Source organism: Cucumis sativus, unplaced genomic scaffold (assembly GCF_000004075.3).
Source record: "Cucumis sativus cultivar 9930 unplaced genomic scaffold, Cucumber_9930_V3 scaffold70, whole genome shotgun sequence".
In the NCBI taxonomy this organism is placed as follows: domain Eukaryota; kingdom Viridiplantae; phylum Streptophyta; class Magnoliopsida; order Cucurbitales; family Cucurbitaceae; genus Cucumis; species Cucumis sativus.
This window is the reverse complement of record NW_022279562.1, coordinates 157,597-184,071: the sequence shown is the minus strand read 5'-3', so window position 1 is coordinate 184,071 and position 26,475 is coordinate 157,597. Positions and strand designations below refer to the sequence as shown.

The 26,475-nt window shown below is 35.7% G+C and overlaps 3 protein-coding genes across 5 annotated transcripts; all 3 read left to right on the top strand.

The window, feature by feature from the left end:
- The first annotated feature begins 10,254 nt into the window (after positions 1–10,254).
- On the top strand, positions 10,255–16,864 carry LOC116406175 (U11/U12 small nuclear ribonucleoprotein 31 kDa protein-like). Its single transcript, XM_031889861.1, has 5 exons — positions 10,255–11,112; positions 13,554–13,650; positions 13,726–13,735; positions 13,902–13,964; positions 16,833–16,864. Exon 1 carries the CDS (start codon positions 10,293–10,295, stop codon positions 11,076–11,078), a length of 786 nt encoding a protein of 261 aa, XP_031745721.1. The 5' UTR covers positions 10,255–10,292; the 3' UTR covers positions 11,079–11,112; positions 13,554–13,650; positions 13,726–13,735; positions 13,902–13,964; positions 16,833–16,864.
- LOC116406176 (NAD-dependent malic enzyme 59 kDa isoform, mitochondrial-like) lies at positions 15,287–21,544 on the top strand. The gene is made up of 10 exons (XM_031889862.1): positions 15,287–15,300; positions 16,423–16,519; positions 16,595–16,684; positions 16,771–16,912; positions 18,381–18,473; positions 19,193–19,354; positions 19,444–19,527; positions 19,607–19,713; positions 19,966–20,070; positions 21,297–21,544. The coding sequence occupies exons 4-9, from the start codon at positions 16,877–16,879 to the stop codon at positions 20,057–20,059; spliced, it is 576 nt and encodes a 191-aa protein (XP_031745722.1). The 5' UTR covers positions 15,287–15,300; positions 16,423–16,519; positions 16,595–16,684; positions 16,771–16,876; the 3' UTR covers positions 20,060–20,070; positions 21,297–21,544.
- Positions 21,545–21,635: 91 nt separating this feature from the next.
- LOC116406177 lies at positions 21,636–26,406 on the top strand. 3 transcript variants are annotated; one of them, XM_031889864.1, is made up of 4 exons: positions 21,636–22,765; positions 23,571–23,735; positions 25,418–25,549; positions 26,322–26,406. In XM_031889864.1, the coding sequence occupies exons 1-4, from the start codon at positions 22,673–22,675 to the stop codon at positions 26,388–26,390; spliced, it is 459 nt and encodes a 152-aa protein (XP_031745724.1). In that variant the 5' UTR covers positions 21,636–22,672; the 3' UTR covers positions 26,391–26,406. The 3 variants fall into 3 exon arrangements, with proteins under 3 accessions (XP_031745724.1, XP_031745723.1, XP_031745725.1); XM_031889863.1 differs by lacking the exon at positions 26,322–26,406 and adding an exon at positions 25,686–25,808; XM_031889865.1 differs by lacking the exon at positions 26,322–26,406 and adding an exon at positions 25,650–25,699.
- Positions 26,407–26,475: the final 69 nt, after the last annotated feature.

The following is a 26,475-nucleotide window of genomic DNA, read 5'->3' as shown; positions in this document are numbered from 1 at the left end:
TGATGGGAAACGTGATAGTTTGCCCATATTGGAATCGCCTACGAAGAGTGATTGTCGTATGGCGCAGTCAGAGTCGTCTAAACTCCGAAGACAGTCAAGGAGATTGTCGGGTGCAGGATTCACTAGACCTGCAAAAGCTCCGTATCAAGCACAAGACTGCTTATGGAAGGAAGAGAAGGGACGGTTGAGTGTCGACAGCCGTGTCCTGAAGCAAGCCCCGAGGAGAGGGACAATTCTTGGGTCCGTGAGTGTGACCCAACCTATTAAAGCTTACGTTGAGGTGCGTAGTCATGCGTTGAGTGGTGCCTAACTGTAGAATAGACACCCTATCGCATTTGAGGGTCAGAAGAAGAGTGCCACAGAGGGCAATTATACGGTGTTTGAAGAAGAAACGTTGGCCATAGCAACCAGTCTAAAGGATGGGAGACAATGTTCCCATAGATCAACTTTTGTTAGAGAGATGAACAACGACGTTGCCAGCCAGTTCGGTACTCGGCGAATATGAGTTCGAATCAAGTAAGGAGACGAAGAGTCGTGCTCAAACTTGATTTTGGGTCAGAACGTAAGAGAAGCAATCATGTGACTCCACATGTGTCGGCTCGTACACAGGCCTGTCTGTTGGAATTTTTTGTCCTAAAACTCGTAGTTTGTAAATCATATTCTGTTCAATAAAGTTGTTTATTGAGAAATTAAATATTATAATCTTAAATCCAATAAATCAAGTTCCAAGGCTATTTTTGAATAAACTTGAACTTTATGTGTAAACATAAACGTGGATCAAGTTCGAGTATATAGCCTAAATAGTCTATAGTATATGAAATAAAGGTTGGGCGCCTTATTTAGAGAAACTATGGATGCGGCCCACTTTGTAGTACAAACGAGGTGATCCTAATCGTTCATGTAGAGACATGAAAGTGGGGATCCTATGTAAAATACATAAGACTGAACCATGAATTAGTCTTTTTTACGTTATAACACCGTTTACTGTTTAAAACTGACTATCTCAATTATTGATGACCTAGGTAACTTAGTCTTAATCCTGAGTTAACTATGAACTCCTGTTCACAAGAGATTATCCTTAGATCTGCATAGGTGAGGGCAGCTCATCAGCGTTGGCCCAATAAGCCTCCCATTTCAGAGGTAAGATCGGGTGGATAGCTGGGAACATAGGGTACAAGATGGAATTCACTCCTACCGCTTTAGGGTTAGTAGATAGGTTGTTCTCTTAAACACTGAATCCAAGTCTTGAACAAGGGGCCCCACCCTCTCATTGGCCCGAGAGGGATTAAGTTTATAGGATTGAACCTTAAACCAATTGTTCAATAGTGGATTAGTGGGACTTAAGGAGCAAGATGTAATCTTGGGGTAAAACGGTATTTTGACCCAGCCAAGGTTACGAGCAACCTGTGAAGGATTAACTTACTGATTATGGTTTTATCAAATGGACACAAATATATCTATAGTGAGGGGAGTGCAACTACGGGACTTTAGTGGAATGACCCGTTAGTTAACGAATGTGATTAACTCGGTTTAAAAGAGTTTAGCTAGTTAATCTTGAATCGTTGAGCCCATGATCTATAGGCCATTAGGTTCCTCTGCTAGCTCATATGGATTAAACTTAGAACAGTGTGATGAATAAGTCGAATTGTTCGAATTGGGAGAAGAAAGGGAAACCGACAAATATAGTGATATAGTCGTCGGTCTCTAATTAGAAATAGAGCTTTATGTTTTACATACTATAAGTATGAATGCGGATTCATACTAAGAAGCTCGGAATTGATAGAATTGGTCAAAAATAGTAAAAAGTCAAAATGTTGACTTTGACTTGAAAAGTCAAACTTTGACCGGCCTTATATTCAAATGTGATTTGAATTTTGGAAAAATGAATGTGGATCATGCTCGAGAGGTTGGAATTAGTCAAGACGGACAAAATGGTAAAAAGTCAAAATATTGACTTTTGACTAAGAAAAGTCAAAGTTTGACTTTTGACTAGAAATATCTAATGACCATTTTACCTTGACTAAGTTAGTGGGAAAATCCAACATTTTGTTGGATAATCCCACTAACTCTTAGTGGGATATGTGGCTATATGAGATATAGACACCTAGCCCACTAAGTTCCACTAATTGTTAGTGGAACATTAGGTGTTGAGATTGGCAAATGAATTGCATGCATTTTTTCATGTAATTAGGTTTAAATAGAGGTGTTTTCAAATGTTGAAAAATTTTGCCTCTTTTATCATTTTCATCATCTCAACAAAAGAAAAAAGAAAGCTTCCAATCTCATTTTATCTCCATTACTTTCTACACCAAAATTGGGTCCACAACCCGGTTCTTTGTCTAGAGGATAGCAGTTGAGTACTAGTGGTGGTCTCGGTTAGAATTGGTAAGAAGATATCAAAACCTTTTGAAAGCTTCAAAGGTAATATTTCTTAAAACCCTAATTTGATTAGTTTATGGTTACATGTTAATTGTGGCAATTAGGTAGAAATTTGATTCTTTTTCCGTGTGCATGACTTAGTTCTATCATGTGGTATCAAGAGCATGCTTCATTTTTACCCAATTGCATGTGGTGGGTTCATATTTATTAGATAAATTTGGTTTGAACTAAAATGGATACATTATGATTTTGGCTCTAGATTAAGTGTTTTTGTTCTAATTATTGTAATTAGCCTTGTTAATGGCTTATTTTTATTGTTGCAAAGTGTTTGTAATTTTAAAAAAAAAAAAAAGTCATTAGAGTTGAAGTTAGGCTGTAACTGGTTCAACCGGGTGAGAGAATTGAAAAAAAATGAAGAAAAAGGTCACAGACGCGAAAACCCGCCTTGACCGCTTCGCGACCCCACGCGCCGCATGCGCCCGCGCGCCTGCCTTCGCCCGACCCGTGTGCGCCTGGGCCGGTTCAAGCGGTTCGGTTGGTTTTTTCAGCCGGTTCGAAGTTTTTGGGAGTGGTTCTGTACTACACCAAAGTAATTATGTAATAATTTAGTACTTAGCTTAATTTAGGAGCCAAAAATCAGTCCATTTTTAGGTGTTTTTTTTTATTTATGCATGTGATGTATGATTAAATTACTTTAAATTTGTATGTGCATTTTGAATGTCATATAGATTTAAAATCCCACCATAGGTTAACATGTTCATGCATTAAAATGTATGATATAAAGGTTATATTGTATTGTATGCATGTTAATTGATTAATATGGAAATTAAAATCCCACCATAGGTGTTTGCTTTCATTCTAGGTCATAAAGCTTGGGTGTGACGTTTCGGCATTTTCATGCAAGCTTGCCAGAGCTGAAAATGTTCAAAATGTATTATAGGGGAGGCATACCAGTTGAATCCCCGCTCGAGCATTAGTTGTACTCTTTGCAAGCAACCCTTTTCGTGGCACGCGTGCGGGGCCTGTGAGCTGTCCTCGAGAGGTGCCTACCAATGTCATGGGCATATGTCCTGGTCACCCTTGGGCTGTCTCGGGACCACGTTGGGCTACTCCTGGGCCATGCTAAAGGAGTCATGGCACATATTGGCGCAATTTTGCGGGTGATTTTTGGGGTCAGAGCTTCACATGTGACATCAGACTTACTTCTTTTCATTTCTTTCTTTTTTCTTCTTCTTTCTTTTTCCCGTTTTAAATTTTATCTCTAAACCAAACTCCAACTAACTCTAGTTTATGTTTAGGAACTTGTAATTTTGGAGTACAATATAAGTATAATTGTTTGTGTTATATTGTTTTTATTATTATTATTACTATTAAAAATAGCCAAATTAATTAAAATATTTATAAGGTATTTTAAAATTTGATATTCGATAGATCGATCAATGTCACTAAACATATAAGGGCTTATCAATATCTATTATTAATATAATCTAGTAAATATTTTGTCGAATTATATATTTGTGACAGTTTTTTTCTATTCTTTTTTACATATATTCAATATATAAAATATCAATTTTTTGAAAATTTCATATAGGATTATTAACAAGTTTAACAAATAGATAAAATGATTTTCAACATTATTCTAATACTATGCTTAAATTATGTAAGAGATAAATCTCTATAAATCATGGATGAATTATTTTAGAATGGAAACAATACGAAAATGTGAGTGTTGAGCAAGAAATTTTGACCAATTAAATTACGTCACATCATCACAGTAAATGATGATTATACTTTTGTTTGAGTTTGGATAATTAAGTTACTCAACCCAACCCAATTCAGATCCAACAAAACAAATGGCTCAAGCCCAAGTCCAAGAATCAAATGGGCCCAAGTCCAAACTCATCTCGCAAATGGGCTCAAATCCAAGCCCAACAAGCAAATGGGCTCAAGTTCAAGCCCAGTAAGCAAATGACCCCAAGTTCACCTAAAGCCCATGAAATGTCTATAAATAGAGACCACTATCATTCATTTTAAAAGGGGTCTTTGGTTGAAAGAAGAATTGAAGCTCTGAAGAATTGAAGATTCAAACTCTACAAGCTCTCAAGACGTGCAAGTTCGTATCAACTTCGAGATCAACAACTTCTGAAAGATTGAAGACTTGGAAGATTAAACTTTTCTTGGATTCCAGAAGATCGAAGTTCAAATCAACGTGCAACTACAACATTCTGAAGATCGAAGATCAAAAAGTTCTAAGTTTTAACTTGTATTCGAGAAAAAACATCAAAAGAGTAATACTAGAGGTTGTATTCACAATATTCTTTAATATATCAAGTTCAACTCCACGAAAATACATTTCTTCAAAATCTCGTGTGAACAGTTTGACACGTCCAGTGAGACAATCTCTACCTTTCATCTCTTTCTCTTTTGAAGAACATCTAAAGAAATCATGTCGATTGACGAACAAATGACATCGGCAAGCAGCCAAATACTCACAGCCGCTCAAGGGAGACTCAATCATCTGAGGAAATGCCATCCTTTGAGGCCGCAAAGAACATTTGGGAGCAACTGTCCAAGCACCAAAAGGTGGAATTATAGTCGAAGAAAATCCTGTGATTGACGAACAAATTTCCTCATGTGAACGCTCGAATGAGAAGATGCCTCATCCAAATATCATGTCGATTATGGTGACTGACGTGGATACAAGTGAAGACAGAATGACTGAGCTTAAAAAGAAGATCAACATGCTCATGAAGGTCGTTGAAGAAAAGGATAATGAGATTGCATCTCTCAAGAATCACATCGAACGTCATGATGCTGCTGAATCAAGTCATACACATACTATCAAAAATACTGACAAAAGGAAGACAATTATGCAAGAAAGTCAACCACAAAATTCAACCTCAATTGCATCAAATATATTCAGCAGTTGCAGGAGATGATTGCAAACTCCATCAAAACTCAATATGATGGACTTGCTCAAACTCTCTCTCTATATTCCAAACCATATACGAAAAGGATCGACAATCTCATAATGCCGAATGGATACCAACCACCCAAGTTCCAACAGTTTGATGGAAAGGGTAACCCAAGACAACACGTTGCTCACTTCATTGAAACATGTGAAACTCCTAGTACGAGAGGAGATTTGTTGATAAAGCAGTTCGTTCGAACTCTGAAAGGAAACGCCTTCAAATGGTACATCGACCTGGAACATGAATCCATTGATAGTTGGGAGTAACTTGAGGGGGACTTTCTCAATCGCTTTTACAGTTGTAATTGAGATGACTTCAAGTGTTCCGCCATCAACACACCTTTATGATTAATGGAAAAACTTGGTCCAGTTTGGGACTTTTGAACCTGTACATGTTCGATTCCAACAAAGGATCGTGACAAAGAAATCTCAAAACAAAGAAAAGCCTATTGAAGATGATTGCGAAGGATGGATAGTCATGACTCGTAAAAAGGGGAGACAATCAATTTTCGTACAAACGAAGTCGCACTTCCATCAGAAGCATGGAAAAGGAAGCAACTCTCGTAAAAATGAGAAAAGAAATAAGATGTGGAAGTCTAAGCCTATCAAAGGAAAAGATGAGGACTTCATCCGACATCGACGGTCGATAACTTTGAAAGAATTTCTCCCAAGAAGCTTCCTTGATGATCATCCAAAGAAAGTATTAGAAGTCCTTGCATGTCATGTTGTCAGTATAACAGAAGTCGACAACAATTATGCATCTTCTGAAGAAATCGACAATTCAAATGAAATTAAGCAAAGGACTTTTGTCTTTGATCGTATCAAGCCTTCAATTACTCAATCTTCAATTTTTCAAAGATTGAGTATGACCATGAAAGAAGAAGAAAACCAATGTTTAACATCTACTTCCACTCAAACTTTAGCTTTCAAAAGGCTAAGTATCTCCACATCAAAGAAATATCAACCTTCAACATCTGTTTTTGATAGACTAAAATGACAAGTGATCAACATGAAAAAGAGATGAAAACTTTGAAGGTAAAATCACTTCATGAAGAAAATAATGGCGAGAAGATACGCAGTTGTGTCTCATCACGCATGAAGAGGAAGTTATTTGTTGACATAAACACAGAAGGTCCCTTGATCGTGAAGCCAAAAATTATTATATTCACCAATTCTACAAATGAAGAAGGTGAACAAATTTTTTACGAAAATATTTGTTAAATGTGTAAAGCTCCTTATCGCAAGAGCCTAAATTGCATGATGCTCTTAGTCCACAAGAGCTTAAAAGGTGAATACAAAAAAAAAAAAAAAAAAAACAACAAACTCAATTGAACTACGTTATGACTTGATCTCTGTGTTATAAAAAGGATACGTAGGCAGCTTAAAGATTACTTTAAGTTCAGTCGCACGAAAAAAAAAATTATGCTTCATCGTGATGATGTAATCTCAATAGAAAATGAAATTCATGAACAGTTACAACAGAAAAGAAATGGGACAAATGGGGCAAAGTCAAAGTAGCGAGCTCTACCTTTTCTCGCAAGTGTTGCAGCTGAAAAGATATTCATCTTCATCTTCTCTCAAGTGTTGCAGCTGAAAGGATCTTTATCTTCACCTTCTCCATGTGTTGCAGCCGAGAGGATTCATCTTCACCTTCTCCATGTGTTGCAGTCGGAAGGATTTATCTTCATCTTCTCCATGTGTTGCAGCCGAGAGGATTCATCTTCATCTTTTCCATGTGTTGCAGCCGAGAGGATTCCTCTTCTCCCACGTATTACAGCCGAGAGGATTCATTTTCATCTTCTCCCACGTGTTATAGTCAAAAGGATTCATCTTCATCTTCATCTTCTCCCACGTGCTGTAGCCAAAAGGATTCATCATCATCTTCTTCCACGTGTTGCAGACGAGAAGATCATCATTTTCATCTCCTAGGTGTTGCAGTCGTTATCATCTGCATCCCGATGTGTTGCAACCGTCATCATCTACATCTCTGATGTGTCACTGCCGACATCATCTGCATCTTCGATATGTCGCTGTTGTCACCATCTGCATCTTCGACGTGTCGCAACCGTTACCATCTGCATCTTCGACGTGTCGCAGTCGTCAGAATCTCCATCTGCATGTGTTGCAGTCATCATCATCTGCATCTCTGATGTGTTGCAACCGTCATCATCTGCATCTTCAATGTGTTGCAGGCGTCATCATCTGTATCTTCGATGTGGCTGTCACCATCAGAATCTTCGACGTGTCGCAGCCGTTAGAATCTTCATCTCCATGTATTGCAGTCATCACCATCTGCATCTTTGATGTGTTGCAGTTGTCATCATCTGCATCTTCGATGTGGCCGTCATTATCTTCGATGTGTCGCAGCCGTCACCATCTACATTTTCGATGTGTCGCAGCCATCAGAATCTCCATCTCCATGTGTTACAGTCATCATCATCTGCATCTCTGATGTGTCGCAGCCATCATCATCTGCATCTTCGATGTGGTCGTCATCATCTTTGATGTGCCGCAGTCGTCACCATCTGCATCTTCGACGTGTCGCAGTCATCAAAATCTCCATCTCCATCTTCGATGTACGAATCTTCATCTCCATCTTCGTCTTCCATGTGCTCCAGTTGGTCGAATCTCCATCTCCATTTTCGTCTTCGATGTGTCGCAGTCATTGGATCTCCATCTTCGATGTGTTGCAGCCGATCGGATCTCCATCTCCATCTTCGATATGTGGATCTTCATCTCCATCTCGGTCTTTCATGTGCTGCAGTCGGTCGAATCTCCATCTCCATTTCTGTCTTTGATGTGCCGCAGTCGATTGGATCTATATTTACATTTTTGTCTTCGATGTGTTGCAGTCGATCAGATCTCCATCTCCATTTTCGTCTTCGATGTGTCGCAGCCGATCGGATCTCCATCTCTATTTTCGTCTTCGATGTGTTACAGCCGATCGGATCTCCATCTCCATTTTTGTCTTCGATCAAGCTTGGTGTGCTCCACCATATAAATTGACCAAACTTCGTATAACATTTTAATCACACTTATGTCCAAATGCATAGTATGATTAAATTGACATATTAACTAGAACCAAATCCAAGAACAAATTCACTTATTTCAGCTTATCGTTTTCAGATTCACCCATCATATAAACGTGCACAAATCTCTAAAAGGAGACATTTGTTGAGCAAGAAATTTTGACCAATTAAATTACGCCACATCATCACAATAAATATGATGATGATTATACTTTTGTTTGAGTTTGGATAATTAAGTTTACTCAACCCAACTCAATTCATATCCAACAAAAAAATGGGCTCAAGCCCAAGTCGAATAAGCAGATGGGCCCAAGTTCAAACTCAACTCACAAATGGGCTCAAGTCCAAGCCCAACAATCAAATGGGCCCAAGTCCAAGTCTAGCAAGCAAATGAGCCCAAGTTCACCTAAAGCCCATGAAATTTCTCTATAAATAGAGACCATTGCCATTCATTTTAAAAGGGGTCTTTGGTTGAATAAAGAATTGAACCTCTGAAGTACTGAAGAATTGAAGATTCAAACTTCTACAAGCTCTCAAGACGTCAAAGTTCATATCAACCTGGAGATCAACAACTTCTGAAAGTTGGAAGATTAAACTTTCCTTGGTTCCATAAGATCGAAGTTCAAATCAACTTGCAACTACAATATCCTAAAGATCGAAGATCAAAAAGTTATAAGTTTTAACTTGTATTCGAGAGAAAGCATCAAAGAGTAAATACTAGAGGTTGTATGCACAATATTCATCAATATATAAAGTTCAATTCCACGAAATACATTTATTCGAAATCTCGTGTGAACAGTGAGAATATGGTTAACCAAGTTTAAATATATAATGCAACAATACAAACGTAGTGACCATAATCACAAAATTTAAACCGAACTCAAACAACACATGAACATAAAATAAAAAGCAACATACCAACATTGTTTACTATCGAATAATAGTCCAAATCAAATCATGGATTGGTCAAACATTATCTTTAGGAGAATATTACAAAGAAAAAAAAGTATGAAAAAGTGCATTTTATAAAATATTATTATAACTAAACTAAAAGTATTTTCTTGAATAACCTAAAAAACTCATTTTTGTTTAACATTTTTTCTAAAAACTTCTTAAAATAAAAACACAATCGTGTTTTAAAATATATATTTTAAAAAATATTTATACGTACAAATTTCTTTTGTTTGTTATATATACTAAAAAATATTTTTATAAAAAATCTTCAAGACTAATCGATGACAACGGTCGTCGAAGTTGATTATCGGAAGTTCGTCGATGGAGTCACTAGAGATGATGGTGGGAGATTGGCCGACCATGATCATTGAAGATTAGCCTAAACCCAAAAGATAAATAATTTTTTTGTAATAAAAGTAAACTAACATTTGACTGAACAATTTTCTCTATTCCTTTTGACTTCTTTTGGATTTTTTTTCTTTTTCAAAATAAGAATGGTCACTTTGATTCTCAATTTTGTCGGATTATAATAATTTATACTCAAACACATATTATAATAACTCGTACTATAATAATTTACACATAAACACAAATTATAATAACTAATATTATAATATTATGTACCCTAAACACGACTATAACAACTTAAACTATAATACTATGCACCAAACTTCTCCTAAAAGAATTTGTTTATATGAATATGATGTCTCTCTAAAGATGAAGAAACAATTTATTTATAGAGAGTGATATTGCAAAAAGTTAGTGAAACTTAGGAGTGAGCATTGACTTTAAAAAAATCAATTCAAACAATCGAAATTAACCAAATCTATTTATTATTTAATATTAAATAAAACAAACCGCTCATAGTAATTGTCTCGTTCCTAGATTTGGTCGATTTCCTAAACCTTAAGTCTATATTTTCATTCTATAGGTTTTGTTTACAGCACTCGGGTGAAAAAATGGCGCCCAAGGGAAAGAAAACCAATAGCCCTACTAGCGACAGCGACGAGGACGAAACCTTCTATTACCGGTATCCCTCCGCCCCCTCTTCTGACCCGTCGCTGCCGTCGTCTTCACAGTCGCACTTCTCATCGCAATCGCACTCACACTCACACTCTTCCACTAAGTCTGGCGGTGGTTCTGGAGGTTTGGTTCCTTCGAAGTCTACTCTCTATGTTTCCAATTTCGACTATTCACTCACTAATTCCGACCTCCACACTCTCTTCTCCAACTTTGGTAAGATCGCTCGTGTTACGGTGTTGAAAGATCGACAGACTCGCAAGTCTCGCGGCGTTGCCTTCGTCCAGTTTATTTCTCAGGACGACGCGGTGAAGGCCGCGAAACAGATGCACGGGAAGATTTTGAATGGCCGTGTTCTTAAGGCTGCTATAGCGACTGATAATGGTCGTGCCGCTGAGTTTATAAGGAAGAGGGTTTATAAGGATAAGAGTAGGTGCTACGAGTGCGGCGCAATTGATGGGCATTTGTCTTATGAATGCCCTAAAAATCAATTGGGGCCAAGGGAGCGACCAGAACCGAAGCGGGTAAGAAGGGGTGGAGTTGGTGCTAGGCACGAGGAGGATTGGGGATCGGATGTTGGAGAAGGGTTTGAGGATGACAATTGGGCCTCGGTGGTGGACGGAGATGCAGACCAGAGACTCCTGACTGGCGGTGAGAACATTGTAGAGAAGAAAAAAGAGAAGAAAGCAAGTTATTTCAGTGACGAGAGCGACGAAGATGATTAACTGAGCCTGTCTCTTTGGGAAGAGTTTGTAAAAGGTGCGTGGTTTTTACTATTGTATTGTTTTTATCTGCCGTTCCATTATATTTTGAACCTCTATTTCTGGTTGATTTTGGTGCATGATTTTTGGGTGGCATTGTTAGATGAGATAAAGCTTACAGAGTTTAGATTTTGGGCTGCCGGGTGCGATAAGTAATAATGAGTTACAGGTATGTAGTCTACACTTCGTGGTAATGTCAGGAGTAGTCAGGATTGGAATACTAACTCTTAACCTATGGCACTTGCTCTCCACCAATAGGTTAGTAATTGAAACTAGAAATGTTATGTTGAATTCAAAGACTCTCTTTGGAGAGCTGAAATGTATGAGTTTAATTACAAATCGGCTCTAAAACGCTGAATCCAACCATTGGTTATTGATTACATTACATTACAATCTCATCCGATGACGGTCTACCGAATACCCCAAGGATTTAGGCACCGCTGTTAACAGTATATGAGCACTACACTGGAATTTGGAAGTGGTAATAAATACTCATCTTCCAATGCCTCCTGTTTTCTTTTAAGAGTTAAGGATTTCTGCAGTCAGAGAGTATAAGTTGCTTATTCAATCTCATGAGCATGAGCAATATTTGTATTTTTGTACATTTTGGAATTCCCATATCATGATCTCGGCGTTTAATGCCAAGGGCTTGATTTCCCAATGTGCCAAGACTTGTCCAAAGGATTCTTTGATCAAACATTATTGTTATTATTATTCTTTTTGAGGAGACATTTCTTTTATCAGAAACATATAAATAATTTCATTGATGGGATGAAATTACAAAAGAGCACATATGCTGCGAGAGATTACAAAGATTATTCCATTGTGATATAAGAGAAGTAAGATTGTAATAATGAAAGTGTGGGGTGAATTTACACCAAGTGAAGGTTGTATACAAAAGATGATCGAAAAGTGAGTGAAGTCGGATTCCTTATCTTTGAAAGTACGATGGTGGCATTTGTTTCAGATGAGCCAAAAGAGAACTCTTCACTAAGATTAGATGAAAAGCAAGGGTGGGGAACTCCAGAAAACCCAAGGGACTTGGGAGAAAAATCAATCCAATGACATCAATCGATAATGAGAGTGAAGTCATTACTTAAACCTTTAAAGTGGATACACGTTCACCAATTTTAAGGTTCATACCTTGTGGTTTGGATCAGTGTTAGGTGGTCTGCTCTCTTCTAGTTAGCATCATAGTTCAACATTTTAACCTAATATATTGTAATCCTCTTCTTCCTACTGACTATTTGTCCATTTAGGCACATTTTCTAATAATTTTGCTTTTAGTTTTGTTTGTTTTCTTCTGTTCAAAGACTAGGAAAGAAAAAGTAGTTTTCAAGAACATTTTTATCAATTGTTCAAAGAAGTTTAGTCATAAGTAATTTTCATAAGCATAATTTTGTGAAACAAAATTGTTGCCAAATAGAGGCTTAAGTTTTTTTAGCTTTCAACTTGACTTTGTGATCAATCTCTTCATGTTTGAAAGAAGAAGGCATTTGCCACATTTTAGCGAAGAAGGCATTTGCCACATTTTAGCTTTCTCCCCTTTACCACTTTGTTTTAGTGGAGCTACGTGAGGAAAAGGTGCCATGTCTCTGAACTATTTTGATTTATCATTCATATAATTTCTTACTTCTAAATCTCTGATGTACCCAGCAAAAAATATTGCTAATATATTTGAATCTATCTATTCTATAACTTATATTCTTGCACTTTCAATGCTTTGATCATAGTCACAAGATGTGTGTGGAAACAACAAAATGCAACCTTAAACATATTGGGTTAAAGAAATATTCGATATCACTGATTTCAACTTTTGATTATCACTGATTCATCTATAATTTTGGCTGGATCCATGATCTTCCTAACTCATAGTAGTATATGTTTATCATAACCAATACGTCTTACTGTCGTTACAACATCTTTGTGGGTTTTTGTTATTGTTTTGCTTTGTTTTAGCTGTTGGTTTATTTGACTAGTGACTTACATGAGATTTAGTCTACCTTGACATTTCTCATAACACGACCCGTCCTTGTCTTCTGAGCTAAGAGGATCAGGCTTAGTCAAGTCTACCGTCACATTTCAATTTAATGATCTATTATGTTTGATTTTTCGTGAATTTGTGTTACTTAATGATCTATTTTGTTTCTCGCTTATCAAATAATTGGAATTAAGAGGAGATTTGTTTAACATTTGATGAGAATGGTGATGCGTTAAAGATTCGATTTTATTGCCAAGTGTCTTCGTGAGATTATGTCTTTCGGTAGTGTTGAAAGAGCTACTGTTTCTAATTTTGGTTCATTTCTTGTTATGGGAGATTGGTTTAAGATATGGAATAAATGTAGTTCATTTCAGGGTAATAATGTTGCAAAGCTTTTTAATATTCCTTCACACAACCATGGTTCCGTGTATTCAGTCACCTTTATTTTCTTGTGGCAGGCTACATTAAGATATATCAAGGTTGGAGACCAAAGTTGAGAGGCTAAAGTCGGTAGTACAAGTTAAAGATAGGGAGATTGCAACAGTTACACGAATAGTACAATCTCGAGACTTGTCTAAATTCTATGATTTCTCTCTATTTAACATTGAACAAGGAAGTTCTTTTCCACAGGAAGCCAAAGGTAAGGCTGCTTTTAAAGCTCAAATTGACAAGCTACAGTAGGAAAATGTTGAACTCCAGAGAAGGGTTATTGGCAATCAGGTTATGGTAGTTGGATGCTGTGAGATAGATACTAGTTTCTATGTAATAATTTTAGTACTAATGTTGTTTTCTGTTTGTGTGCAAAGCAAGTAAGAACTCAACAAATACATGAGATGAAGAAGAAAGAAAAGGAGTACATCAAATTGCAGGTGAGAACCTTTTAGTTATTTTTTGGTTCTAGGCTCAAGTTGGACTCTGTTAGAGGTGTTTATTATTTACAACTGAGATAGGAGCTTTTGTATGTCTAAACCAAGTCTTAAGGGAGAAAAAGAAAGAATTCCTACCAAACCCTTCCACCAAGACCATAGAATTCCCTTGAAGAGGCAGAATACATAATCATCAGTCTAAAGCTTACAGTACTCAAGAGACAAAAGAGTTGAATTGAAATGTTCATCATGTTTGAAATGCCAACAAAGTTAAATGGTAGATGAGATGTGTTGAATTCGTGATTGACTCAAAGTAAGTTCATCAACAATACGTAATATTTTCTTCTTCTTGTGTTCTTATTACAGTTTCTTTTTAATTTCTCAGTATTTCTGTGCTTACTAGGGGTGAGTAGAGATCTTATACATCTTAGATTGGTATTTCCAAGTGCTGTACTTTCGTACTTTTAAAGTATTTCATTTGGATGTCATCTACCTCTAAGCCTAAACGCTACAATGACAATGGAAGATATTAGGCTGTGCAGTAGGTGATAAATTTCAGGTTTCTCTTAGGGTGGAATTAGAAGAGAATCTAGGTGTTTTGTACACAGAAAAAGAGAGGGAATATAAATGATGATTGATCATGTAAGCAAATAATGTGTTGTTTTGTTAAGGAGTCAAAGGGAATTTAGATGAATGGGAAGGACAGGTTGGAAGGAGTGATTAGATTTTATGAAATTTATGGACCAAGTTACCGTGGGGGGGAATTACGTTGAATGGTTTGTCCAATTAAAAATTTCCATTACTTTTATGGTACCCTTATTGTCACCATTCGTCTCTTTTTCTATCACTCGAGATCCCTTCCTTGCCTTGCCTTTATCCAAATTATTGTCTATTTCTTGTAGCCAGTGAGTCCATCTAGCTTTGCTTAAAAATGTTAATTACCAAAACTTTAACTACGCCTTAATAATGCCTTTTATTGTTTGTTTTTGTTTTTGTTTTTTTTTTTCTTTTTTGATTTAACAGTTAAAATCTATGTGTTGGTATAACGTACCACAACGTATCTATTCTTATATTGCTATATCTTATTTACTTCAAATCAATGTCTTACGAGCTAACATCTTATTTCATGAATATACGCACTTACATTCTCACTTAGCGTGGCTCTACTTTTCATATTTCAAACTCACAAATGAGAAAGAGTGTTGGATGTTATGTTAAATTTACTCTCTTATCCATTAGCTTAAGCTTCTATATGTATTGGTGCTTTCTTGATACACTCAAATATTTCTCTTTTATTACTTGTTTTCTCAACTGATATGTATCATAAGACCTTTTACATGTCTTCATCAACATGATACTTAAAATACAAAGCTCAACCTCTTTTTTGCCACTCCATGGCATGAGTATCCTGGCCCATTAGTCATTTTTCTTGAAAACTTAAACCAGGTTATGGAAGACATATTTGAGAGTGTTTTTAGAAACTAGTTAACAAAATTGATTTTTACTAATAAATGTTTTGTTAAAAGTGATTTTCATGGCATATTAACGTTCGTTTGTGTCTATACTTTTAAAAGTGATTTTGTAACATAAAAAGTAATTTCCAATGACTCGAAAACATGTTTGGAACTTAACAGAGGTAGGAAAAATTCAAATGCAAAAATAGACATGGTATGTTGGCTTGTCTGATTCTTACTTGTTTTCTTTTATTTATTTTTTTGAAAAATTTGATGAGATATGACATTAGTTTGTTGTTGATTGTTCTATCATTATGGTTTTGATCTTAACCATCTTTTTCTCTCTCTCTTTGGTCTTTTGTGTTGCTTTTGATTCTATATGTTCTTAATTTTAATGTCTTGGGTCTTTGTCGGTGGTGGAGATTAGAGATGCTTGTGTTCTGAAGAAGATAATGGAAGAATTTTTTATTTGTATTATGTGAGATTGTTTTGAGTTTCATTTTGCATTTGTTGGAATGGAAAGAAAAATTACTCTGTTATCCATGCTTAGTTAAGTTTTAGTTAAGTCTACCTTGACATTTCTCATAACACGACCCGTCCTTGTCTTCTGAGCTAAGAGGATCAGGCTTAGTCAAGTCTACCGTCACATTTCAATTTAATGATCTATTATGTTTGATTTTTCGTGAATTTGTGTTACTTAATGATCTATTTTGTTTCTCGCTTATCAAATAATTGGAATTAAGAGGAGATTTGTTTAACATTTGATGAGAATGGTGATGCGTTAAAGATTCGATTTTATTGCCAAGTGTCTTCGTGAGATTATGTCTTTCGGTAGTGTTGAAAGAGCTGCTGTTTCTAATTTTGGTTCATTTCTTGTTGTGGGAGATTGGTTTAAGATATGGAATAAATGTAGTTCATTTCAGGGTAATAATGTTGCAAAGCTTTTTAATATTCCTTCACACAACCATGGTTCCGTGTATTCAGTCACCTTTATTTTCTTGTGGCAGGCTACATTAAGATATATCAAGGTTGGAGACCAAAGTTGAGAGGCTAAAGTCGGTAGTACAAGTTAAAGATAGGGAGATTGCAACAGTTACACGAATAGTACAATCTCGAGACTTGTCTAAATTCTATGATTTCTCTCTATTTAACATTGAACAAGGAAGTTCTTTTCCACAGGAAGCCAAAGGTAAGGCTGCTTTTAAAGCTCAAATTGACAAGCTACAGTAGGAAAATGTTGAACTCCAGAGAAGGGTTATTGGCAATCAGGTTATGGTAGTTGGATGCTGTGAGATAGATACTAGTTTCTATGTAATAATTTTAGTACTAATGTTGTTTTCTGTTTGTGTGCAAAGCAAGTAAGAACTCAACAAATACATGAGATGAAGAAGAAAAAAAGGAGTACATCAAATTGCAGGTGAGAACCTACAGGGTATAGGAATACCTACAGGAAAGCTGGATATGTATGTTGCTGCTGCTGGCATAAACCCTCAAAGAGTATGTTTTTCTTAGACAAGCTCAACGCCCTCCCTTCATCCAATGGTTGTTTATCCAACTTGATTTCAATCAGTTGTGGCTATTGTTTTAATTGTTTATAGGATTGCCTGCATTCAGATTGTTTTATCTTCTCATGTTGGGCTACTTCCAAGAAATTTTTTAAGCGGGATAATAGCTCGCTTGTTTAGTCTAAACTTGGGGGATTTCAAATTTTGCCCAAATTTCAAAATTTTTCAAAAGTTTTTCATTACAATAACGAGCATCATAACTTCTTAGATCTTGCATAAAAGGCATGACTGTCAACCCTTGAGCACTAAGCTCGGGTTTGTGACGTGAGATTCTGAATTTTGAGAATAAGCTTATGTCCTTTTTGTTTTTGCTAAGTTTCAACTAATACACTCGGTATTTATCTTTGTGCTTATGTGATAGATTTGTTATGCACTGTAGTGATGTGGGGTGTTTCCTTATTTTCTGCATCTTAACTACCTTATTTCCTGCATTTTAACTACCTTATTTCCTGCATCTTAAATACCTTATTTTCTGCATCTTAAATACCTTATTTTCTGAATCTTAGTTGGTACTGAAATTTGGTTTGTTTCAGTGAAAGAGGCACTATCAGCATTGACATGTACATGTGATTTTAGGCATGAACCAGGAGAGTGAGAGTTTTAGTGTGCCGTGTTTAGAATTTGCCGATATCTTTTTCCCGTTCCAGCAAGTATTCCTGATTGTGGGGTAACTCTCAAGTCTGCAGTCTTTTCTTCATGAAATTTGTAGATTATCTAAGAATACTAATATCATTTAATGTTGACATTTTTTTAGCAACTTTTCTTAACCCCACTTTTTGAATTTCATTAAGTTTACTCTTGTTTAATTGACAGATTCTTCCAGTAATGCTAGATATTGGTACTAACAACGAGAAGTTACTTAATGATTCTCTTTGTAAGTGAAAGGGAAACCTTCATGTCGTTTATCTCCATATTTTCCATGTAATGTATTGTGCTTATATTGATCTGTTTCTGTTGTCAATGGCGATATATTTGGGTTTTTTGTTGTTGTTGTGGTGGTGGTGGTGAAATATTTTATTTAAGTCTCTAGTTAATATTTATGCTTACTTAACAGAAAATTTGTTGCTTGAGCTTGCTTCATTTGGTTCTTTTACTTGTTTAAGTCCTCCTCTAACTAATTATACATTTCGTCCTTTTACTTGTTTAAGTCCTCCAAAAAGTATTCATTACTTTAATAAATTCCCTCACCAGCATCATCACCTCTTATTCAACAAACTGTTTTTTCCCAAAAGCAAAAAAGGAAAAAAAAAAAGATAAAGACAATCAAGAACAACCATCAACTACATGAAAAAAAAAAGAGAAGGAAAAGATAGCTACCGAAAAACATTACTACCCATTTTCATTATCATCATCCTCTACTATGCTTTTCCACCTTCTTCTAACCCATTTTTCCATTGCAGGATTTATTGGAGTTGAGGAGTCCCACAATCTTTATGTTCTGTTTGTTTTTCCATCACTTTTTCAAGGCTGTTCAATTGGAGTTCCATCTTCAGGTAATATTAATGTGTTTGTTTCTAAGATAATTTTGTTAAACACTTGTTTTTGTTGTCCCCATCCACCAGCTGTTTGATGAAATGCCGCATTGAATAATTTTGTGGGTTCTTGGGAAGCGTGTGATCTATGTGTTGTGGAATTTGTATAATTAGTTAGAGTGATTTAGGAAAACTTTTGTATTTGTAGTTGAAATAGATAATTCATTCCATATTTAGAGCATGATTAAGAGTTATTTTGAAATTGTTAAAATTACTTCAAAAGATATTTGGATAATTTAAATGACTTTCTATTGTATGTTGATCACGTTTGATAGATCGAAAACTTTTCTTCTTCTTCTTCTTCTTTGTTTCTTCCTGCTGCCTATTTGACCTGCAACTTTGAGTGTAGTTGCTTGGCTGTCTAATTGCCACCACTCAAAGTCACTCCTTCGCCTTCTTATCACTCTTAATTTTCTTGACAACAAAGTCAAACTGCTACAGAACAATCGAATTTTCGTTTGATTAATTTTCTATCCACAGGAGGCTTTTGTATGTTGATCACCCTTGTTTTCTTTGAAAAGTTTAAAATTCCATACACGATATATTGGGAAACTTTCACATTCCTCGGGACATTAAAAGCTCAAGAGCATTGATTTTGAGCAAAATAAAAATGAAAATCCCTTTTAATTTCCAGCAACACCATATTTGAAGTTCATTGTATTTTCTTCTTCCAACTACAGGTTGACGTGATTGTCTTGACAGATGGAAGTCGTATTCTTGGCCTCGGTGACCTTGGAGTTCAGGGAATAGGAATACCTAGATTGGAGGGAGAAGAGTATCTATCTATTGTTGATGAATTTATGGAAGTCGTGCATACATGTTGGCCTAAAGCTATTGTTCAGGTTTATTGGTTAAGATATCAAATTTTTAACTGTGTTCACTGCCAGTAATCAGTATCGTAATCTCGCAATTTGATTTTGAATGATGCCAGTTTGAGGATTTTCAAATGAAATGGGCTTTTGAAACATTACAACGTTATCGTAAGAGGTTCTGCATGTTCAACGATGACATACAAGTGAGTAGTTCATGTTGTATTCATGCAGTTGATAATTACTTAAAAGGACATTCATTTTCGTTTATTTCATTTCATAAAGGGAACTGCTGGTGTTGCTCTCGCTGGACTATTGGGAAATGTGAGAGCTCAAGGGCAGCTATTGAGTGATTTTGTTAACCAAAAGATAGTAGTGGTAGGGGCTGGAAGGTATTGTCAGCTGTTTAACTTTAACATTTTCTCCAAATAGCAATACTGCTAACTATTTAGGGATCATAAGCCTTGTCCTCTTTGTTGAAACAAAAGTGGTTGTTTGAAAGAGGAATTACTATTACTATTACTATTACTATTACTATTACGTGAATATAAGAGAAATGAAAACTTTGGAAACTATAGTTCAATCCTTTTGGTTTAACCTTCATTTGTTTCAACATGCTGTTTTTTCTCCTCTTTCAACTTCAGTGTTGGGCTCGGTGTTCTTAACATGGCTATTCAGGCTGTTTTGAGAATGGTAGGGAACAACGATTCTACTGCAAGAAATCGATTTTTTTTCTAATAGACAAAGATGTAAGAATCTTTTTCAAACTTTCATTTCTCAATTTATGCATCAGTCTGTCCAAGTTTTTCCTTCCATGAGAGTTACTGATTTCAGAAACCAATCGGATGGGGTTTGGAATTTGGGTAGCTTTATTATGGGTTAATTTGTATGACGCAGTTTCGTGTGAAAAGTATGAGGCAGTTGAAGAAGTTAAATGACTTGTGGTGGTAGTAATCAGTGTCAAACTCATGTGGTTTTTAACTTACAAAGAAAGAGGAAAAATATCAACTTAGTCCGATGCAGATTAGGGTTTTAAGTCTTCTATCTAATTGTTTGTGTGATAAATGCAGTTACTTTATCAAAAACAAAGAAGAAAAGGAAGGGACCACAAGATTCTTTAGTATTTTAATTTTATTGCATTACATTATATTCAATCTTCATTTTTCTTGGTTGTGCTGCAAATGGTGTTTCTTCTATTATGGATTTGCATTATACAACATTGCCATATTAAGTCATAAAGTTATGAAAATTAGAAACACACCCTTTGTAGGAGAGAACATGATCCTTCCTTTGAAGTAAATTGAGAGAATTTCCTCTACTGCCTCAATTTTAAGGCTTGAGGTTTGAAGAACAAGGATGAATAATCAACGAAAAAGGAATGAAGAGGTTTCTCGTTTAGGGAAAATAGCGATTTTTCGTTTTTCATACTTCCAAAACGACACAAGTATGAACTTATTGTGTATTAAATTGATCGAGAGGCCTTCCAATTGTTTGTTAATCTATAGTTTCTGTCTCTATTTTAATTAACTGCTACATGTAGAAGCCTAACTAACTTAGTTAGAGTTCTATCAAAAAAAGGAAAGAAAAAAAGGAAGAAGAAAGATCATGTGATAAATTTATAGAAATGCCATGCAATTATTTTCTAACTATTAATTTATGTTTCTGTGGTAAATTACTGCTACTAGAAATCTAATTGTGTTCGGTTAGTTAGACTTCATGGGTTTGATTTTTTTTTTTTTTTTTGTTAAAGAGGTTCCATAAGTATACCGATGGTTTTGAAATTTTGATTTGATGCATGTCTGAGAAATTTCAAGGCTAAATTATACAGAATACCCATAAACTTTGTACTTTATATAAAAATACCATTGAAAATACACTCAAAACATAAACTACCAAAAGTGTTAAAAATACAGTTAATATAATTATCCTAATTTTAGTAATAAATGAAATTGAGAGAACTTTCTTTGATTTTCAGGAACAAGGATGAATAATCAATGAAAAAGGAATGAAGAGGTTTATCCATGCAAGCTTCAAACCAAAGCCAAGGATGTCGATCCTTCCAGGGGAGTCCAAAGTTCTCCCTTATTTTTCTCCCTTTATTTTGATTTTCAAAAGTTTGCAATTTTTTAAGTGGGGGTGGGCAATTGCTTGCATGTTTAGTCTAAACTTGGAGGTTCAAATTTTGCCCAAATTTCAAAATTTCTAAAAAAAATTTCCTTACAATAATGAGCACTATACCTTCTTAGATTACTTAGATCTTGCATAAAAAGCATGACTAGCAACCCTTGATCACTGAGCTTGGGTTTGTGATGTAAAATTCTGATGTTGATGAGTATATGTGCTGAAATTTGAGAATAAGCTGCCGTGTTTTTTGGTTTAAGCCCATTTTTAGCGATATCTTATGGAGATGTGAATGCATGATTGAGAAAATGGTATGTGTGTTGTGAATGCTTGATTGCATGCATATAATAAATAAGTGCATGGATACTTTTCTAGCTTTGTCTTCCTTTGTTTCTTTGCCATGACTTACCTATGATGCGCTTAGTCCAAACCTAGCCTAGATAGAGTTAAAAAAGGATAGGAGGTACTCTTTAGAAATTGAGATGGTTTTAACAAATTTGTCTTGTCAAACATGAGTTTGGAGCCTCTTGTCTAGCCACAATGAACTAAATCCCTTTAGAAAGGGTGGGCATTAACAAATCTTGTTGTCACTTCGAAGGGAGCAGTCAAACTTAGAAACTAAGTGTAGAACCATAGAAAGGTTACCCCATCGGTTATTGTGTGCGTACCAAAGAAAGAAAAGAGAGACTTGCAAATGTAAAACTTAAGACAGCGAGACAATTAAGAGCTAAAAAAAACAAAGAACATATGCATTATACATCAGAAAAATCCCATAAAAAAATGAAGGGAAACTTCACTTTTGGCCTAACCAAAAGCAGACCACCTACTCTTAGCGTTCTAGACATAGCATTGAGTTTGATGAGGGCTTTGAAAAGAGGAGGAATCCTCCCCGTTCCACACTAGGGGAAAAACGAGACTTGTCACTCCGAAGGGAGCAGTCAAACTTAGCATTGAGTTCAAGGTATCCTTCTTAGATTCTTGAATCATGACTACATTAGGACTACAATGAGCACCATTGTTATGGATCAAAATAAAGTTCCAAATGTTCATCCAATCGTGCCATCAAATGTGTCAGAAGGAAATATTCATGTTAGCATTGGAAAGACGTCAATAGCAGTGGAAAGAATTGAAGAAAAAAGTGAAACAAAAGTGAATGGAGACAGGAAAATGAAATTATCCCAGAAAAGCCAACAATGTGTAGCAAATGGTACAAACAAGAGTTGAGAAAAGATGGGGCGTGATTTCATGGTTTCAAATGGGAAGTCATCATGTGTATTTAAGGGGAAAATATTTTGTTTTTCTAGTTCCTTTCCAGAAGATCGGGTATGTTGTAAAGATTCTTTCCTCTTATTTCAAACAGCATGATTAATGTACACTATGCACTTTAGGTTTTAGATGTATTATTGTGGTAAATAGCATCCATTTTTTAAAAAAATAACAAAGTAGAAGCCCTGTATTCAATATCAGTTGACTTGAGTAAAGAGTAGTTCATTACTGCTCCAACTCCATGATTTTAAAAGCAAGTCAATGGTGCAGATAGGATTCTAGATCTACGTTTCTTTAACACTCCGATCCTGTTAAGAGAATGATATAAAAAAAATGGAAAAATTACCTTTTTAGTCCCCAATTTTATAGAAATAGGTTTATTGGTCCTTGAGTTTTCAAAATGTACTCTTTTAATCCTTGAGTGCTTAATGTTATACTGGAGACTCTCAAAACCAATTTTTAGAAGAAGTTATTCTACCTTAAAAATGTATAAAGTTATATTGGGGACTTTCTAAACCAATTTTTATAAACTTAGAGACTAAAAAGGTGCATGACCAAATGGGTCTATTTTTCTAAACCTGGAGACTAAAAATGTACATTTTTAAAACTCAAGAACCAAACACACGTGTTCTTCAAAACCAAAACTTGGGGAGTAATTTTCCTAAAAAATTTAAGATAGTGCCAAATGTCATTTAGCATGTGAAATAATTACGATTTTCATTTTTCATTTGAGGAATATGCCTTCAAATTTTTTTTACATTTTATTTTTGAACACTAACAAACATGCATCAACTTTTGACTTCCATAATCCCAAATATTTTTTATGTATATTTTGAGATCATATTTGAAATTCTCCTACTAGAGAGCTGAAATTGTTGAATGGATAAATCAAGGGGGAGGCGAGGTTGTTGAAGATCACATGAAGCAGAAAGTGCACTTCACTGTTGAATGTCATGGTGGGATACCAAGGAGTACAGACGTTCATAGTACTTATGTGTCAAGTCATCGGGTTCGATCATGTTTAGAGGTAAGCGATAATTAATTGTCTTATTTGTGATTTCCGTTTTAGAGCTCTACTATTGGGTTTTGTTTGTGTTTCCCTTTTTGGACATAAAAGTCCACACAAGGTTGAATAGCATATTTTGTTTCATTTAGCCACTGCAAGTTTGGATTGTGTTTGGGTTGGAGCTTTGAATTTTGAGGACTTTATTTTGTTTGAGCCACGCTCTTATAATATGAAGGATGGATACTGTTTTTCCAAAACCAAACGCACATCAGTTTTCTAAGATTACAACAACTGTCGTCCCAGTGTAAAAAAAGGTATCCTCAAACCAACCAAAGAAGGGAATATGTGAGCAAGATTTATAGTAATAAATATCAAAAGTAAATTAGAGTTGGACTCGAGAACTCTTGCTGATGTATAGGAAAAGCAGACAAGGTATGGGAATATAAATTAAAACAGCCTTTAGATGAAAAGGGCTGCTACAACTGATCCTACCTCAAATGGGTACCGAAATATAGGACTTGAACCTCAGTCTTCTCCCTCGCCCGTTGTTCTTGGCAATGTTAAAGTATCTCATTATTCACACATTCATCTCCTTGTTTGAAGCAAATAACTCAAAGCCAATCTCTAATGTGTTTCTTGAAATTCTTCTTAGCCAAGTATTTAAGATTCCTCTGGAGAAGTAGCATATTGGAGTTGATGTTGATCTTGTTCTTTCCTGAGTGATAGTGACTGAGTCATCAAAGTGTCTCTGCCAGCACCCAGCTTTGTTGGTCTGATGAGGTGATGGCCGTGATCTTGTCCTCAACTGGCATCACACAATCAAATGGTCACATCCTTATTTTTTCCCTTTGCCACCAGATGCGGCTGGTCGATGACTCATTCTGCTTCTGCTCTGCTACTTTTTTCCCTAACCTGCAATCTGTATAGAACAATTGGCATAAATGGTGGATACTATTAAATTGGAAAATGGAGATTCAATCAGTTCTATCATTTTGACCTTTTGATGTTTTAGGGGAAGGTGGTAACATAAATTTACCTTCTCAGACTATCCATTAAGGTTGGTCTGAAAAGAAAAGGGTGGTTCTATCTTGGAAAACATATTTGGTTGTTCTCTTTTTTCTTCACTCTGTCTACATTTTGGAAATATGAGTGCTATCATTGTGTGAGAGGTTTCTTTATTGACAAAATTAATTGGAGTTCAACATTTGAAGAAGTCTTTCTATGACTGTCCCTTGAACTCCAAAGGTTTGCACTCATCCCTGTGCCAAACAAATAGATGATTTTTCTCTGGAATTGAGAAAGTATTGATGCACACTTCTGTTAAATGCGTTAAATTACGGCTTTGAGCCAATTTTGAATGGATAGCTGGCGTAGAAACTGCCATTATTGATGAAATTTGATACTACTGATGATTTTTAATTTTAATTTTATATATATTATTAATTTTGTAGCTAATTATGTTTAACTGATATTGAAATGAGAATTGAATATTTATCTTGTTTTTATTTGTTTACTGACTATTTCAAATAAACTCGTTATGAAGGATGGATGTTTGTGGATACCAAATGGGCACATTTTCTATTCTCCTCTTCCTTGCTGTGTCCTTTGCCTGGATTTGAAAACATACGGTTTTGTGTTTCACAATATGATGACAAAGACAGAGTATTGTTAAGAAAATCTGTGTTTTGTACTTGGGGCCAAAGTTTGTGGAGAAGCTGACAAAGAAGGTAACCCATCTAATATGCAAGTTCACCGATGGGACAAAGTATGAGGCTGCTTGTAAATGGGGGAAACAATGCATTACAGCTGAATGGATATATGAGTGTGTCAGCCAGGTACCTTTGTGATTTTGTTGCTTTTTCAATTATATATGTTCACGTACATGCATATCCTGATAGAATTCTAGACCCATTGTGTTGATATTTCTTCTCTTAGATATGGAATGATTTTGTTTGAATACAAAACTTTCAGAGAAAGATTGTCTCTCTTGATTTGTATCGCCCAAAGAAGTTAAAGCTCAAGACAGAGCGACAGGCTTATGCACTGTCAGCCAATTTCCTACTCAAGCTGCCCCAATGATAGCCAATGAAAAGCATATCCCAGTTTCCTATCCATTCTGCCATTCCGAGAGACCAATCAGCTGGAACTACAGTAGCTTTATAGGAGCAGCTGAACGAATAAGTTCTACGAAGAAAAGCGCAAGTTCTTTGACGAAGCCATAGAAAAGCATTCACTTTTGTTGGAAACAGATCCACTCAATCTGACTGCATTTTGAATTCACAAAACAAACTACATCAAATTCTTCTGTAGTAACTTCACACGTTCCTGATGTCGCTTCCGCAATTGAGGACTTTGTTGGAGCAGACAACTAAGGTAAAATCTGGTTTGAGCTACAATTCCATTACTTCATTCCATTTTTATTTTATTTTTTCCTTCAAATCCTTTGTTTTTCCTTTCTTTTTAAGATTCAAGATCAGAAGTCACCTGGAAAGACTGGCTGCGATGAAAGTATATCCTTCTATTAGGATTGATGTTTTTTATGTTTAAACTTTTGGTTTCGTTTGCATTTGCGTTTAATCCTTAATGGTACCAGATTTTCCTACCAAGACTGTTCGCTTGTTGGTCAAGACCATTCAGAAACTTCTCCAATTGGTGCTTTATCTAACCAGTGGTTAAAAAGGTAATTTTTGCCGTTGTCTCCTTGATCTTCTTATGGAAAGACCATGCTGAATTGAAGTGTTTAACAAGAACGGTCGCTGCC

Bases quoted from the DNA above. Each gene is read 5' to 3' on its own strand.
- LOC116406175 (XM_031889861.1), top strand. From the start codon at position 10,293: ATGGCGCCCAAGGGAAAGAAAACCAATAGCCCTACTAGCGACAGCGAC.
- LOC116406177 (XM_031889863.1), top strand. From the start codon at position 22,673: ATGGGGCGTGATTTCATGGTTTCAAATGGGAAGTCATCATGTGTATTT. The intron at 23,736-25,417 runs GTAAGCGATAAT...TTGGGGCCAAAG, and splicing joins GGGTTCGATCATGTTTAGAG to TTTGTGGAGAAGCTGACAAA. The intron at 25,550-25,685 runs GTACCTTTGTGA...CAAAACTTTCAG, and splicing joins TATATGAGTGTGTCAGCCAG to AGAAAGATTGTCTCTCTTGA.
- LOC116406176 (XM_031889862.1), top strand. From the start codon at position 16,877: ATGTATGTTGCTGCTGCTGGCATAAACCCTCAAAGA. The intron at 16,913-18,380 runs GTATGTTTTTCT...TTTCCATTGCAG, and splicing joins CTGGCATAAACCCTCAAAGA to GATTTATTGGAGTTGAGGAG. The intron at 19,714-19,965 runs GTATTGTCAGCT...TTTCAACTTCAG, and splicing joins GTAGTGGTAGGGGCTGGAAG to TGTTGGGCTCGGTGTTCTTA.